This window comes from Gallus gallus, chromosome 12, assembly GCF_016699485.2.
Source record: "Gallus gallus isolate bGalGal1 chromosome 12, bGalGal1.mat.broiler.GRCg7b, whole genome shotgun sequence".
In the NCBI taxonomy this organism is placed as follows: domain Eukaryota; kingdom Metazoa; phylum Chordata; class Aves; order Galliformes; family Phasianidae; genus Gallus; species Gallus gallus.
This window is the reverse complement of record NC_052543.1, coordinates 11,570,449-11,585,925: the sequence shown is the minus strand read 5'-3', so window position 1 is coordinate 11,585,925 and position 15,477 is coordinate 11,570,449. Positions and strand designations below refer to the sequence as shown.

The following is a 15,477-nucleotide window of genomic DNA, read 5'->3' as shown; positions in this document are numbered from 1 at the left end:
TTCAGGTACTGCTCAGGGATGTGCTTTTAATGGTTCTGGCGCTCCATTCATTTTTCACTAATCTAACTTTTCAATAACACTTTCTTATTACCTGTATATTGTCTAGCCTCCTGCCTGTCATTCTTTGAAAACTTATCACTGATCAAATGAATCTTCTCAACTTCCTTCTCTGTAGAAAGATTCAGACAAAATACTTAACCATCCTGTTGCTTTACTCACAGATGTGAGCTCCTCCATCTTTGAGATTGATTTGCTCATTACATACATGCCTCTCAGACTTTGCTACATCTTTCTATAGTCAGCAGATATTTTGTCCATCTAACAGCATCCTGCTGAAAAGAGATGAAACTGTACTTCCCCTCCCACCACTGGACAAACGATTACATGACACTGGGGTCAATGATGCAAGACAAAGTGATTGTCTTTTCATAGGAAAATACTAAGAAATTTAACACATGATGCTCAAAGCTAGAATGCGTCTACAGAAATTTGAATGAATGGCAAAGGAACACTCTCACCTGTCAGAAAGATGTGCCATGAAGCAGCAGTACACATTAAGATGTCAACTTGTATAAATGCCTTTGTTATTCAGCAGCTTCCCCAGCTTCACTCAAGCGCCCTCACGGTGCTCAGTACTCACCTGTGTCATCTTTGCAGATGCTGGAAGAACTGCTGTTCTCGTTACTTTGGTATAGACATTGGGTCCTGTTCTCTTGTGGAGCTGGTGAGGTCTGAGTCATCCCCTCTTCCAGGGCTTGTTTGATCCAGCGCTGAAACAGAACGAGACTACATAAACGTGCAACCCCTCCAGTACTTTGTGTAATCTTTCAGGATGTACTTCAACTCCCACACTACTGTAGAGTGGGGCAAACTGCTCAGAACACTGAGATTACCTTCTTCACATGTACTACCGGCTACTGTGATGGATTTGACTACGTGCTCTTGATGAAATGAACATTAGGGACAAGTCTTCAGCAATAACAAAAATAATAACAATAATAAAAAAGCAAATTATAAATAAAATAAAAAAAGCTGGCAGCCAAGAACTACTAAATACAAGCCTCATTAATAAGGATGAGTTGTCTGATAAGGTATCTTAAAACCTTGTTTTTTGCAAAAAAGTTGTTTCCTGCTAAGGAGCACGAGCACCCTGCCTCACTAAGGCATATTAGAGCCTTACATAGATTCTGCTCTAACAATTCCTCTGAGAAATGGCTGAGCTTAGTCACATAGCTCTTTCAGGACTGTGCTTGCTTCCAGGAAGAGAAAAAGAACAAAAAAATCTGATAAAACGCAAGCAGCAGTTTTCAGGGGTTAGAACAAAAAGAAAAAAAAAAAGAACATTTTCTTCAGCTACTAATAAAAGAGATAAAAATCACGGTGGTCTTTAGAACATGGATGTGAACTCGAAGACTCATCAAATGAACTGTTACAGTGGCTGTGCTAGCTCCATGTCTTGATCCAAACCAACCCCTGATGGCAGGCATGAAACCTTTGGTTACTTTATTATAAAAAATAAATACAAAATGGAAAACACAATGGTAATTCAGCCAAATGACAGGAGAACTGCTGTAAAAATACAGCAATTTGTGTAGTTTACCTGAGGGATTCACTTCACAAGTCTTTTATTCTCTGAGAAAGGTTTAAGACCACAACTTTGCCTTTCAGTAATCCAGCTAGTTCTTCTGTACATCAGCAAAGCGTGTCCTATCAGAGATACACATATGTAGTCTATGATTCCTCAAGCTATCATGGAAGCGTGTCAGAAACTCAGTGGTCACAATCTTCAAAGTGAAACAGCTTTAATGCAGAGGTGAAGAGTGGGTGACAGGATCTATTCTGATGGCCTTCAATACCGTACAGCAGACATTTTCTTTGTTCAAATCTATCTCAGCAGATTACACTACAGCCACTACAAAGAGTGTGGAGTGCCAGCCAGCCAGTGTGGAGCACTGCTACCTCAAATGTGGCATCTGATCTGGCAGCCAAGTCACTGTACGTGTGATGAATGTGAACACGTTATACAGTTCAGTTTCCCTGTAAGGTACAGATATTGGCATGCTTTGGATGCAAGCTGAGATCAGCTTAGTTTTTTGGCACAGTTCTCAGTAGATTAAAGAAGAAGCCTGCAGACAATCCAAGAAAATACATGTGATCTATTTGAGCAACCTTTATAAATCGTCACTCCTGACTGGATAATCAAGAAGCAGATACAACAATGATCAGGTCATGGGAGAGTAATATCATCAAGTTCTGGACCATTTCTAGACCTTAGCTAGCTGAAAAGGAGGTCTTCTTTGTGAGAGCTTTCTGAATACTCCTGAGCACGAGAAGCAGACTTTTTCCTACATCTCCAGGCTGTCAGTAGCAGTGATAAAAACACCAAATGCTAGCAAGCAGTCTTTTCCATGGAAAAACTGGGGAACTCCTATAAAGTAGACGAAAATCCTTATTAGAGCAGTTATAAATTATTTTATTTCAAAAAGTAGAGATCTATTAAAAAAATCTGCAACATAGGTTCTGGACACCAAATCCTTCAGTGTTTCACCAATTATTTAGGTAACGGAACAGGCAGTGTGCTTAAGTTTTCAGATGATGTCAGCCTAGGAGGAACAAGAACATGCTAGAACACAGCATTCAACATTTTCTTAGTAAACTGGGAAATGGATGGGAAAAAGCAGGACACAGCTCAATACAGAGTAGAACAAAATACCACACAAAGCCAGAAACAATCACTTCTAAAATTATGGCCCTGAAAACAAATAGATTTTTTCTAACAAACACGGTAAATCACAGACTGAACAGGTCTAAATCAACCTGTCAAAAGAAAATTCAGTTGTCATACTGGGAAGCACAAATAGGTATAGGCTACATGACACAAAGTAGCTTTCTGCTTTATTCAGCACTGAGAATGCCTGAGCTGCAAAACAACGTTCACTGACTTCAAAAAGACGTGGACCAAATGAAAGAAGTCCATAGTGACACTATTCCATTCTCTCTCAAGCAGTCACAATTACTGCATGACTAGAAAATAGCCAAAGGTAACAAAAGATGCATGGGAAGATTGCCCATGGAAGCAAACAGGACTTTGTTCTCATGAGTATATATGAGCCATCAGAGCTATATCTACGAAGGAAATAATGAGGAGAGACTTTTTTTTTTCCCTAAGCGTGTGTTAGTACAAGGCAACAAATTGGCTGGAGGTGAGAACAGCAAAGTCCAAAACTTCTCTTTGGAATAACTCCCTCAAAAGAGGGCAAAGAAACTAGGACATGGTGCCTGACTTTGAGAGCTACCAAGACTGCAAGATCAGAAAGGATTTCCATAAAGCTGCTCTCAGGTAATTAATTATACAGGGACTGGAAAAGCCTCTAAGCAAAGCTGACAGGTGACAGGCAAGATGGATTCAGATAGAAATGTGACTGAACTACTGTTTCCCTGTGGATGGGTACATGCTAGCATTTCCTGGCCACACAGCATCTCTGGAGAAACAAAGTACTCAGCTGGACTCAGCTTAGGCTTCCTACAGAGCCACAAATATACAGCTATTTTGTGATCCCAAAGAGCCATGGGCTTGCTCTTGTGAAATGTCTCTGCTAAATAACACAGGCTCTCCAAAGAGAGCAGAACCTGACTGAGGCACTGCATTCCCAAGGTGTTTTGGAACACTGTCCTTTCCCCACAAAGCCAGTCATCTTCTGACTGTGAAAGTAGTGAGGAAATGCATTCTAAGGGCAACAATTAAACCCCTCAAATCATGTACGCTAGATAATAAACAGCCACTATAGATGCAAAAATAAATGTTTCAAAGGGGATCACAGAACAGTTCTACTACAGTATAAAAAGCAAGGATGAAGACTTGAACCCTGAGTAGAGGAGGGTGAGCAGTCACCACCTACAGACTGCCTCAAGACACCAGACAAGGCCAGCCCAGCAGGAATACATGGAAACAGACTCAAAGAGAACAGGACAGATTTACAACTGTGCCAGTAATAGCATGATGAGTATACAGCCCCCAAAGGTAAGACATGAGCAAACATACCTTTTTACAGGAGCTGTAAATTCCATCCAACAGAAAGGGCCTTCGACGCCTCTCAGGGTTGAAAGGTGATCCAAAACGAATGTAGTGTTTAGGTGTGGTACAAATTAGCGGGGAGTGGATGAGACCTGGCAGCATATTTAGAGTTGTTGCCAAAACTGTTGGGTCCGTAGTAATGCGCAGAGGGCATTCAATAGGGCACTCCTGCTTTTCTGCCTTGTCATTCAGCCATTCCGTAACAAGATACTGAAGGAGAAAACACATGTCAATGCAACTAGCACAGAGGAAGAAGAAAGGTGATATGGCACAAAGGCACACAGGAAAGCAATGCTTGGGGTCAGACTGTATGCTAAAACCTCCTTATATTCCTCAACAGGAAAGAACATGGCCACAACTCCGCTGCATCAGTTCCAATTCTCATCTATTGTAGGCACAGCATCAGTTAATTCTGTTTTATAGGAGTAGCTCAATTTTACCTTCATTAATATTATTAGAAGGTTTGCCTAGAATTTGACTGCTTTGTTCTAAGCCATTTCTAGCTGCAAGCCTAACTGCATTCATAGCTATTTATTTGTTCCCAGTATATGCCAGCATTCTATCTTCTGCAATTTCTCATTTCCTTCAGAAAATTCTCCCAGCTTGCACATTTTAGTCTGCAGTCACATTTTCCTCCCCGCAAAGATAAAGCTGTACGATTTGTCTCTTTCTAGGCTCTTTGCTGTACCCAACAGTGACACCCTTCCTACTGCACCTCAATCAGGCTGCTAGTATCTACGTTCTATGCAGACTAGCTGCATTGATCTGCTAATCATTTCTTGGTCTTTGTACAGCACTGAGCAGCCATTTGACTCATGATGTGGGCTCTTAGACACTACAAGAGAAAAAATAAAGCCAATGTAAAATCAGGCTATTCTGAGTGTTCCGAAGAAGAGCTTCCCCTGAGCCAACCTCTCCCTCAAGACCACACAACACCTACTTTTTCCCTGTCCAGTTTGAGCATTTGATCATATTTACCTTTTTAGTTTTGGGGTACTTCACTGCAGTTCGATTAGACTGAGATCCCGCAGCCAGGATAACAGTTGGGTCAGATCCCATCAACTGTCTGCCTTCTCCTGGACCTTCTACACTGGTAACATCTGTTGCGGTTACCAAGTTGGCAGCGCTTCCCTCCTCTGAGACAGCCTGTACAAGTTCAGCTTGCTGGGAATTGGCTTGTTTCTGTCTTCTCAGTCTTTGTGCTGAACTGGTCCGGTATCGAGAGAATCGACTTTTTGGTCGGGGCCTGGAGGGTTTTGCTGGAGCAGGCTTAGTAACTGTCTTTTCTGGGACAGCATCCTACAACATAAACTGCCATTAGTCCAAGCACCATTAAGAGCCTTCAATTTCTCTTCTAAAAGCCTGACACACACTACTATTTTCTTTGCTGTGTTCTTAAGAGGTCAGCTAGAATACTGGTCTTAAGTAAGACAGCAGCACTATTCAACTTGCTATTTGTCTTAAGGCAACTATGTTCACTTCTGATCTGAGTTGGCAAGCATCATTCTAGGCAAGTATCTGTGAAAATACCTAGGTAAAATATCTGCTGTATAATGGGAACACACACAATGAAAGTAGACAAGAAAAAAAAAAAGGCAAGCAAACCCCCCCCCCCCAAAAAAAAAACCAAACAAACAAAAGGAAAAGGAAAAGACCTCCTAATATATGGTGCCCACCGAATGAAGGAGCTGGGCTTAATCCACCCAAAGAGTGCCACCAAAGAAAAGCCTTCCTACATTCAAACTGAGGGCACAAGAAAATGCAGGCTCTTTGCATCAGCACACAGTGGGAAGTTGAGATAACATATATACGTTCAGACTGGATAAAAGGCAAAAGTTTTTCACCATGAGAATTGGATGAGGTTTCCCAAAGGATGTGCAATCTCCATCCTTGGAAGTATTAAAGATGAGAGAGGGTAAAACACTGGGCTATATGGTCTGACCTCAAAGCCAGCCCTGTCTGGGTGAGAATAGTCTAGAGACCCTCTGAAGTTTCTCCCAGTCCTGATGAGACAAGCTGCTTATGAGTTTGGTACACAGGCTCTTACACATCTTCATCTTACCGCTACTTGTGAAGACCGCCTTGTGTTCACCCCAGTACTGATGTTACTGTTAGAAACATTTGAAGCAGCAGTGGCACTCAGTGTTGAACTTGCATCCTCAGTTTCAGGAGTCTCTGTTTTTACTTCCTCCAGCTCAGGAGCCTCAGAATTGATGCTGACTTCAGCGTCAGTGCTGTTCCGGTCAGATGGCTGCTCTCGTCTCCTCTTTCTCTTTTCCAAGTTTTCAAACATGTGCATGATGGCTTCTACCTTCCTATCTTCCCGGGACTAGAACACAAAAAAGTAAATCGAAGTTAGCACTGTGAATCATGCACACAGCAGAATGCAAAAACAGATACGGGATGCAGAACAGTTGGGAGAACAACTGCTGAACAGCAGTGAACCAAGAACAAGGTAGGGAAAAGACAAGGCTTTATTTTCTTTTTTTCCTTCAAGTATTTGTGTTTTTTAATACAGCAAATTTCCCAGAATATCAACAATGTAATTATGGATTCATAGAGTAATAAGAAGAACTAGATTTTGTTCTTAAATAGGATCACTTAGATACCACTGAGTTGCATTTATAAAATAGCCAAAAGGAAACACGATTTAAGAACCAAAAACAGTGAGAAAGAATAGAGTGAAAAGATGACCTGGGAAAAAATGGACCTGCTTGCTAATGAAAAAACATTAGAAGCAAACATAAGCCAGAGGCAACAGAAGTAAGTGAATCAGTAATTTTCAGCAAGCACAAAACTACCACAGAAATTGTCAGGAGATCACCCAGCTCAAAATAAAAGCTTTCGTCCAAGCAGCTTACACAGTGGATAAGAAAAACAGGGAGCAGGGAGGCAAAGAGATATTTATTAGGTAAACAAACAACAGGAAATCTTATCATCTGGCTGTGTCAGAAATAACTGTTAATTCCATATGTAAAAGACCCAGTACAATAATGCTGCAGAGCCTGGCAGACAAGCCAAGTGAATTTCAAGAAGAATGAGGTGGGATCGGGTGCCTTCTAGGAACTGTCATGGGGGAAGTGCCTTAAAGCACACAGCAATACTAACACACAGCAACCCTGCCACTGTAATTTTATGTTTCAAAAATATTCAGTCCACAAAAATAAATTTTTAAGATTGAGAAAACTGCAGATACAGGCATTACCTGGTGCCAAGTATAGAAAACTGAATCTCATTAGAGGAGATTAACTGGTGAAACACACACAGGAACAGGGCTTACAAACTCATGGGAAACTAACACTTCACTTGGATACATTTTTTGAACTACACTGTCTCAGAAAGAGATTGGTTTCCGTGCATTAAAAATATAATCTTCCTTCTAAGCTTATGGCCAGTCTGATGGGAGACTGCTTTTATTCAAACTGAAGCAGAAACTAACTGCTTTATCTTGCCCCTTCTAAAAAATCCACGAGATAATCCAAGGATATCTCTGTTGGATGGCCCTTAACTCTGCAATTTACTGTACTATCTTAATGATTAAAACATTCTCAGGAAATTTCCACATGGAGGATTGATCTCTGTGATTAGAGAATAGCATGGTGGTTAGGATATTTAGTGAACAAAGAAAACAAGAAACTCCTAACTCTGGTACATTTGTTGCCTGGTAGAAGGATGAAAAGTCTCTTTTCTTCACCAACTTTTTTTTTTTTTTAACCAAAAAATAACAATATAAGAAAGTTGAGAAGAGACTTAGAACCAAAAGCACTAAGAAATATTTTGATCAAGACAACAATATGGGTGCACAAAAGGATTTCCTAATAAGGAACATAGCAACTTTTGCTCATTTGTGCCAGAAATGCTGTTGGTAGCCTATCCCTCTTGAAAAGGTTTGCCACTTCATCCTACCCCCTTCCCTCACGGCAACGTATCTGCACAACCGTTTAGTCAGCTCATACGTGGAACAGATGCAGGTTAACAAACCTAACTCATCACAAAGGGTCAAGGTTCTGGCTCATCATATGGCTCCATAAATTCTTGGGCTGGCAAAATGAGGGGCACTGCAGGAACATAAAAAGGGTGCAATCACCTTTTTTGAACCTAGCGCTGTCTTTTTAGTGGTACGAGTTTGACAGTAAAATAGCCCTGAAACTAACAGTTAAACCTTTCAACCAGGAAATAAATCTGTCTCGAACCTTCGAAACTGCAGTGCCTTAACATAAATCCTGTTGTGTGGAGTCAACCAATGACCACCAACTGCTGGAATTTGTGTTGAAACAAATGAAATAACCAACCGGACCTGCTGGTCACTACATGAAGCCAGTCCTAAGAGGAATGATAAACAGAAAGGTACTTGCCCGTCTGCTGTGGGCCAAGGTTCCCTGTTCATCTACAGATTCCTCCTTCTCCTCTTCTTGTTTCTCCTCCTTATCTGCAACCTAAAAGAGAAGTCAAGACTTAGCATAGCAAACAAAATCTGGCAGCATTTTAAAGTTTTCAAGATTCTCATAGAAATCTAACGTTTAAAAAAGGCCTCAGGCAGTTTCTGTTCTGAAGACACAGTATTGTCCCTGATGAGACTCCACACCACCAATAAAAACATTCAACAACAAAGGTATTTGACAAAGTGTCAGGAGTTCTACCTCATTGTCACTGACTGCTGCAGGTCCCTCTGGAACTTCTTCTGTTTGCTGACTAATGTTCTCATCCAACACAACGCCCTGCTGTTCCATTTCTAGTTCCTTTCGACGGGCTTTTCGTCGGCGTGTTTCTGCCCCAATCAGTGTGCCTAAAACAGGTGGAGGTAGGTGTTCTGCAGCATTTGGGCTACGTTTCTGCACAGGGCAATTCCGGTTCCCCTTGTGACACGCACAGTCCACTTTATAGTTGCTGCTCCAAAACACAAACATAATTCGTGTCACTCTTCATTTCTCAACCCTTGCACAGAGACATTCAATGCATCTCCTACTAAACATCTCACCACGTGTCAAAGCAAGGACAGCAGGCTACCTTATGGCCTCTACTGTAGAATATGCCAGCAGAACTGGACAGAATAGCCGGAAAATGCAATTCAGTAGAAAACGGAGCAAAATGTAGAATGCGAGGAAAGGGCTGGAGGAAGATGTCCAGTCCAGGAGGGCAGTGGAGAGCTCCTGGGCGAGGTGAAGGACTCACCAGATGTTGTACTCATAGTCAAAGGCGATGGTAACCTCTGTGTCCTTGGCAATGGTGGCAACAGCATAGATACACAGGTGGATCATCCCATCAGCAATCACATGACGAACCTTGTTAAACAAAGCAGAGAGAAACTAACATCTCCACAAGTTGCACTTCTTATTTCCGAGAGGGAAGACTCCTTCAGTAAAGTAGCTCTCAAATATTACATGAATAATTATCCAAAAATCTCTAAAGGGAGAAGCCTGTTTCACTGCCCTATCTTATCCTATGCTTTTCCACTCACACCTGCTTACCCTATCATTCTGCAGCCAGATGAAAGCTTTAATCGAAACATTTCCCTTCAAGAAAATACTCACTTTCCCAACCTTCTGCTGATCTCTTATTCCAAATATAAACCATCAAATGAGCAAGAGATGCAGAGAATTCACCCTGTTTACCGCATTCTAAGCTTGAATATTCATAAAAAGTCAATGCATCAGACTTATGTAAAATGTATCTGCAATTTTGGTGATGGGGAAGAGAATTTACCTCTGCATTTGGAGTGCAGGAGCGCCTGATGAACCTGGCATCGTTACCAAAGGTGCGGGCATCAACACACATTTCAACGCCATTGAACTTGGAGTAGAACAGCACAAATGGATATGGCCTGGAGAAGTAACAGAATGTCTCAATCCCCAAATACTCAATTCCCATGGCAGTTAAAACAGGAAGCAGTGTTTCAATCAGTACTACTGCTCTGGAGGCTTATGCATTTCCACAAGCAAGACTGAACAGATTTACTTCAGTGGGTTTTGGTTCATAAGCAGAGCATCGAGCTGAGGCAATATATTTGATATCACATTTCAATGGATGGCACAGATGGCAAGGGCCCTGCAAGTGTGCATTAGCCCTCTCTGCACCATGATGCTCTCAAACTAATCACTTCGTAGTACTCTTACTTTTTGAAGAAATGCCCATTGACCTCGAATTGCTGTCGTAACATAACCTTCCCTCGATACTCAATTATAAGGGTATCTAGTGCCAAGTCTCTTGCTGCCCTCAGGATCTTCCGGTGCTTCTGTACCCGAGTCACTCGTCCCAGCTGCAGCTGTAACAGAACAGAGTGGAATACAAGTACTTAAACCAAAGGCCTGCAACTCATGGAGAGAATACAGCTTACAAAAAAAGAAAAATTAATCTGGCAGAAACATCCAAAAACCTGCACATACATCCAGTCAATATACTGTTTATCCTGTTATCCTGTAACAGTTTAGTGATAACCAACGACCTTGATAATATTTATCAAAAACAAAGTATTTATTTCTTTCCTTCAACAGACTCACAGATCTACCAGACGGAGGGTTTTAGTCTTGCAGCTAGGAGGCATAACCAGACCTGTCAGTTGCTGCTAATAGGGAACTGCTCTGCAATTATGGCCACTTTCACAGACAGAATAACTCAAATCTTCCCTAAATTGTGGGTTGTCACACATTCAGAGGAAAAACAGAAGCTTTTCCTTCTGCAGAGGATGGTAATTCCAGCTAACAAGCCAAAGACTTAAGCTGTCAATTTCCATCTCCATCCAGAATCTTCTTCATCTTCCTGATCAACCAGTGCTGGGGATTTTATCACACCTTTTTTTTTTTTTTTTTTTTTTAATATGAAGAAATACATTTTTAAGCAGATGCTGGCAGTTTAGTGAATCTCCTTCGCGTTCAAGTCTACTTTCTATTACAATGGATTTTCACAACATGTCTTGACAGTACGAAACCACATTGGTCTTTAAGCACAAACATCCAAAAATGACATGATTTATGGCATAAAGGAAGGATATTATAAACACTAGGACATAGAAAAGACTTCTTTTATTAAAACAAACAAACAACTAAAAAAAAACTTTCCTTGCTTAGCAGGTTAAATCTCTCTGCACATAAAAATTTGGGAAATTTTGCAGGATTATGTGAAGATGGCTGGCTGCCTCACCACAAAAGAACTGTCTGTGCTCCTTCCTAAGTACGTTATTCATTGTTCATAAGGGCCGCTTCTTGATACTTTTCCACACTGAACTGAGACATAAGTGCTCTTGCTTCAGCAACAGTGACATCCATCTATCTAAATTAGAAGTAAACCACATGACGTTGTTGAAAGAGAGCTCCCAACTTTTCCTGATGCAACTTGTTGGAAACAGCTACTGTGCAGCCTGTTCATCTGAATAAAAATCACACTAGCTTAAGAAAGGGCTCAATCTGAAGAACAGCAGAATGATGACATCTAACCTCATGAAAACAAAAGTTAATGCCCGAAGGCAGCACTCAGCACTGGGAAGCAAATGAAGCCCTCCTTACTGACCATGTTGAGAGCTCTGAATCACACACTTTACCCTTCTCTCTTTTCTTTAAGCAATCTTACATGTGTTTTGAATAAATCTCTTTGGGAAGAAGGAGGCTTTCATTGTTTTAATATGACATTACACTGCAAATCTTGGATCAGCCAATAAAGTAAGATCTAGTAGTCGACTTCTGTCACTGAGGTCTCCAGGATAAAAATAGCATTATAAAAATATTCATTTGAAATCTATGTAGACGGCCTTGCTATTCCAGATCTCCTTGTAGAGATATATCCAGCGCTATGTTTATCATGCCTACAGGGCACAACTCTTGTAAACATTTTCATACCAATATATCTGCAGACAATTGGAAAAACCTGAATGTATGTATTAGAGAGACTATGGAAAGCCTTGCAGCGTCATATCTTGAATCCTGACAGGAGTGCACAGATCATTTCCCAAGTCCAGAAACCCATTAAACTGGAATAAAATAAGTATTTTAGGACCAAGAGTCACACTGCTAGCCCCGATTTCTGATCAACAACCCCATAACATGAGTAAACTCTAATATAAGATGCTTTTTTTTTTACTGAGAACAGTAGTATTCTGTGATCACATTCACTTATTTTCTGTTACAATCATCTCCTTATCTAAACAGGCTCTATATGCAGGAGGGATGGACCAGCTGAGCTTCTGCGTTTCCTTCCAACATTAATTATTCCACAATTCTATAGAGTTTTCTTTGTCATCTTTTAGAAACGTGAATTATTATCTGGTGGCCTTCATTTCCGCCTTTGGTCCATGACTGCTTTGCATTACTGTTCACCTCATTTTGGAAAATCTCATTGTGGAACACCAGTAGGATGAAGTGAGATGGTGGAAGGAAAAGAAAACCCGTGGAGGAAAGAGAATCAGTGCATCTGTAAAGCTTCACAATTATCTCAGTTTGGTACAACAGGAATGATCTCAGCACTTCTGTAAGATCCTAGCTCAGCTTGTTTTTCGTTCTCTGAATTTAGAAATATGAAGAGGATTAGCTGCCATGCTTTCATGTGTGAAAAGAACAAATGATTTTACGCACGTCATAGGCCAGGGATTGCTGACTGGTAATCAGACAAAACCGTTCTGATATTTTTGCAGAGCAACATCTGCATAATACTCGGTGGCTTTATTTTATAAAGGCTCTTCACTTTAGCATGTGAAATCAATCAGGGGTTTGAGCTCAAGTCAGCAATTATCAGAGGCAACAAAGGGCAAATAATGACCCTGGGTTTGCTCTGGCAATAGAAGGCAGAAAAGCGCTTCATCGCTTTCAAATTGTCAGGCATCTGGCCACCTAGTTGTTTTTATTCCTGGTACCGAGCAGCTTCAGGTTTTCAGAAGCTTTCCTTTGCATCATTTGGATAGTTGAGAACTGGCTTATTCAGACCATCCCAACGATCAAAATCTCATATCCCGGGTGAAACTTCTTAGCCCACCTCTTCCTACTCATCCTAGTCTGGGGAAGCTTTTAGGTCACCATTTCCCTCCCCCCCTTTTACTTTTTTTCCCCTCGGAAGAATACACAGACTACACTCGCATCACTGTTTACCCAAGCTAATCAACTGTAAGAGCACACAGGACATACATGACACTTTATTTTTATTCCTTTCTACATGCTTGAGAGTCTTCATGGCCAAGTACAGCAGCATTTGCATATTTTTTCCCCTTTAGAAGTACCTATTTTCTCATCATCCAGAAAAGCTATTTTCACATCCAGTAATGACATTCAGTGAAATGGCAGGTGATGCAAACTGAGAAACCTTCTCAGTTTACCCAACAGAGATGAGACAAATGAGTCGATAGAAGTCATAAAGCACAGGATGAGAGACCTCATGTTCCTGGCTGGTCACTCCACACCTGTGCCAGCTACTATCCTCACAATGCTTTGCAGCCATCTGCTCAGCAGGGAAAACAAGGACAGAAGGGCTGACAAGTGGCAGCCCAGGACAGCCTTCCTCAGTATCCAAGAGATACCACAGACATGAATTCCCTTTGTACTTTGCCAGCATTTGGAATGAAAGCTACCTACCTACAGCTTGTTTAGAGTAACCGCAGCTCACTATGAAGTTTTGCAACTTAATCTTTTTGTTTCTTTTTGATAGATTCCATTTGGAACCTTCTGATTTGGAATGCCGATCACTTTTCCCCGTGGGAAAATCTACACCTGTACAGGGGAGGGAAAGTGCAAGAAAGCATGACAAGAACAAGCACTCTTATGCATGGTGCTCTTTTATAACCATCTGTCCTGCTATACGCTGTGAAGGTGACGAAAAGAAAATAGCATATGTTTTACTATTTATTTCAGGTCTTCTCCTAAAATTAATGTGAAGGAGTTAGAAAACTACATGTAAGACTCAGAAAATATTACATCTTTAAGAGAAGCAGAACGTTTCCCTCCCTGTATTTTTTCACAGTTGTTCCATTTAGAAAGGCAACTCGCACAGCCATACTAGAAAGGTTATTCCCTCCTCCTCCTATGTTTTATTACTGTTGATCTACAGACAAGAGTGGAAGGAAGGAGTCGAAAGTCCCTGTTTTGCACTCTCTCTTACTGGCAATATCTGTGCTCTGCCCAGTGTGCTTCACCTACATGAAAGCAGAGGGAAAGTTGGGAGGGAACACATGAACTTCACAGAGAGGTGAGTCACCTGATATAAACAAGAATGATTCAAGCACAAACACATACCTGATATTCAGGTTTCTGACCGTGCTTCCCTTCTAATGGAGAGGTGCCCCACATCTGTTTTTGAAGCCTATCCTTTTCAGTTTCACCTATTTTCAATTCCTCCCAGCAAGGAAACTCCACAACACCTGAACTGAGTGGGAATGCTCCTCTCCAAGACCTCATGGACCAGATGAAACATCAGCTCAGAACAGTGAAGGAGTGGAGAGACACAATACAAACATCCTTTCCCTGTTTCTCCTTGTCTGCATGCATTCCACAAAACTGGCAAGACACTAACCACTGCATATGTCAGAAGGGACGGAATTAGGCACAGACAATTCCCTAAAATCAATTATAATCATGCAGTATTTGAAAGTTATCAGAGTCCAAGTAATCATTCAAAAAGTCTGAAGTAATGTTGAAAGGATTCTTTAAAACAGCTTCACAGATAATATGAACCAGGGAAAAAAAAAAAAAAAAAGACAAGAAGTCTCAGCTGGAAGGCAGGAAGCTTCCTATTTCCATGAAGTGAGAGATCTGGTTCTGCCAGATTCGGTCATTCGGTCACCAGAAGTACTTACGGTAAAATACCAGTGAATCTTACTGCAGAGATGTACAAAAGGCCCCAACTTTATAATGCTGATGTAACTGAATACAACTGTTCCTGAATCTATACCCAAAGAAGGTCCCACGTCCTTCCCATGACCAGCTATGTTCCTGCTCCCCCACACCCACATCACATGCCCAGCAGCCAAAGGATCTCCCCCACCCCACTTCTTCTGTCACATCAGTTCTTACCTGCATCTGGGACCCAATAACAGTATTATTGCAGGCCAATTCTGTTTTGTTGATTGTGTCTAGCATAGCAGTTTTGCCCACATATTCTTTATTAGAATTTAGATGACGCTCCAACAGGTTTTGTACGTCAGCGCTGTACTGGTTGGTAAAGGCTTCTTCATACTGATCTGTCCAGAGTCGTATTCGATTCTCCCACCCTTCAGCTGTGTTTTCATCCAAGGCATGTGCTTCAGAAGGGGAATTCTGCACCAAAGAGCAAAGGGTGAATGACTAGCACACAATGGAAAAAACCTATCCATAGTGCTCTGAGCATATGAATAGACTACAGAAAAGGCGTATATACTCCAAGTTAAGAAAGCACTGGTTACAACGACACCTTTTTCAGAGTCTCCATCCTTCAAAAAATATTGTACAACA

At 41.2% G+C, this 15,477-nt stretch overlaps 1 protein-coding gene across 7 annotated transcripts in view; it reads right to left on the bottom strand.

Annotated features, from left to right (window-relative positions):
* SETD5 (SET domain containing 5) overlaps positions 1 to 15,477 on the bottom strand; it is a 60,436-nt gene that overhangs the window by 14,923 nt on the left and 30,036 nt on the right. For all 7 annotated transcript variants that reach the window (XR_005839156.2, XR_005839157.2, XR_005839155.2 and 4 more), the window contains 10 exon segments: positions 15,061 to 15,303; positions 10,189 to 10,337; positions 9,779 to 9,896; positions 9,248 to 9,357; positions 8,716 to 8,962; positions 8,431 to 8,511; positions 6,138 to 6,404; positions 5,054 to 5,374; positions 4,043 to 4,285; positions 641 to 770 (listed from right to left, as the gene is read on the bottom strand). Coding sequence is in view for 4 of the 7 variants with exons in the window: in XM_015293099.4 (XP_015148585.1) it covers positions 641 to 770; positions 4,043 to 4,285; positions 5,054 to 5,374; positions 6,138 to 6,404; positions 8,431 to 8,511; positions 8,716 to 8,962; positions 9,248 to 9,357; positions 9,779 to 9,896; positions 10,189 to 10,337; positions 15,061 to 15,303 (1,909 nt within the window). In the remaining 3 variants the exon portion in view is untranslated.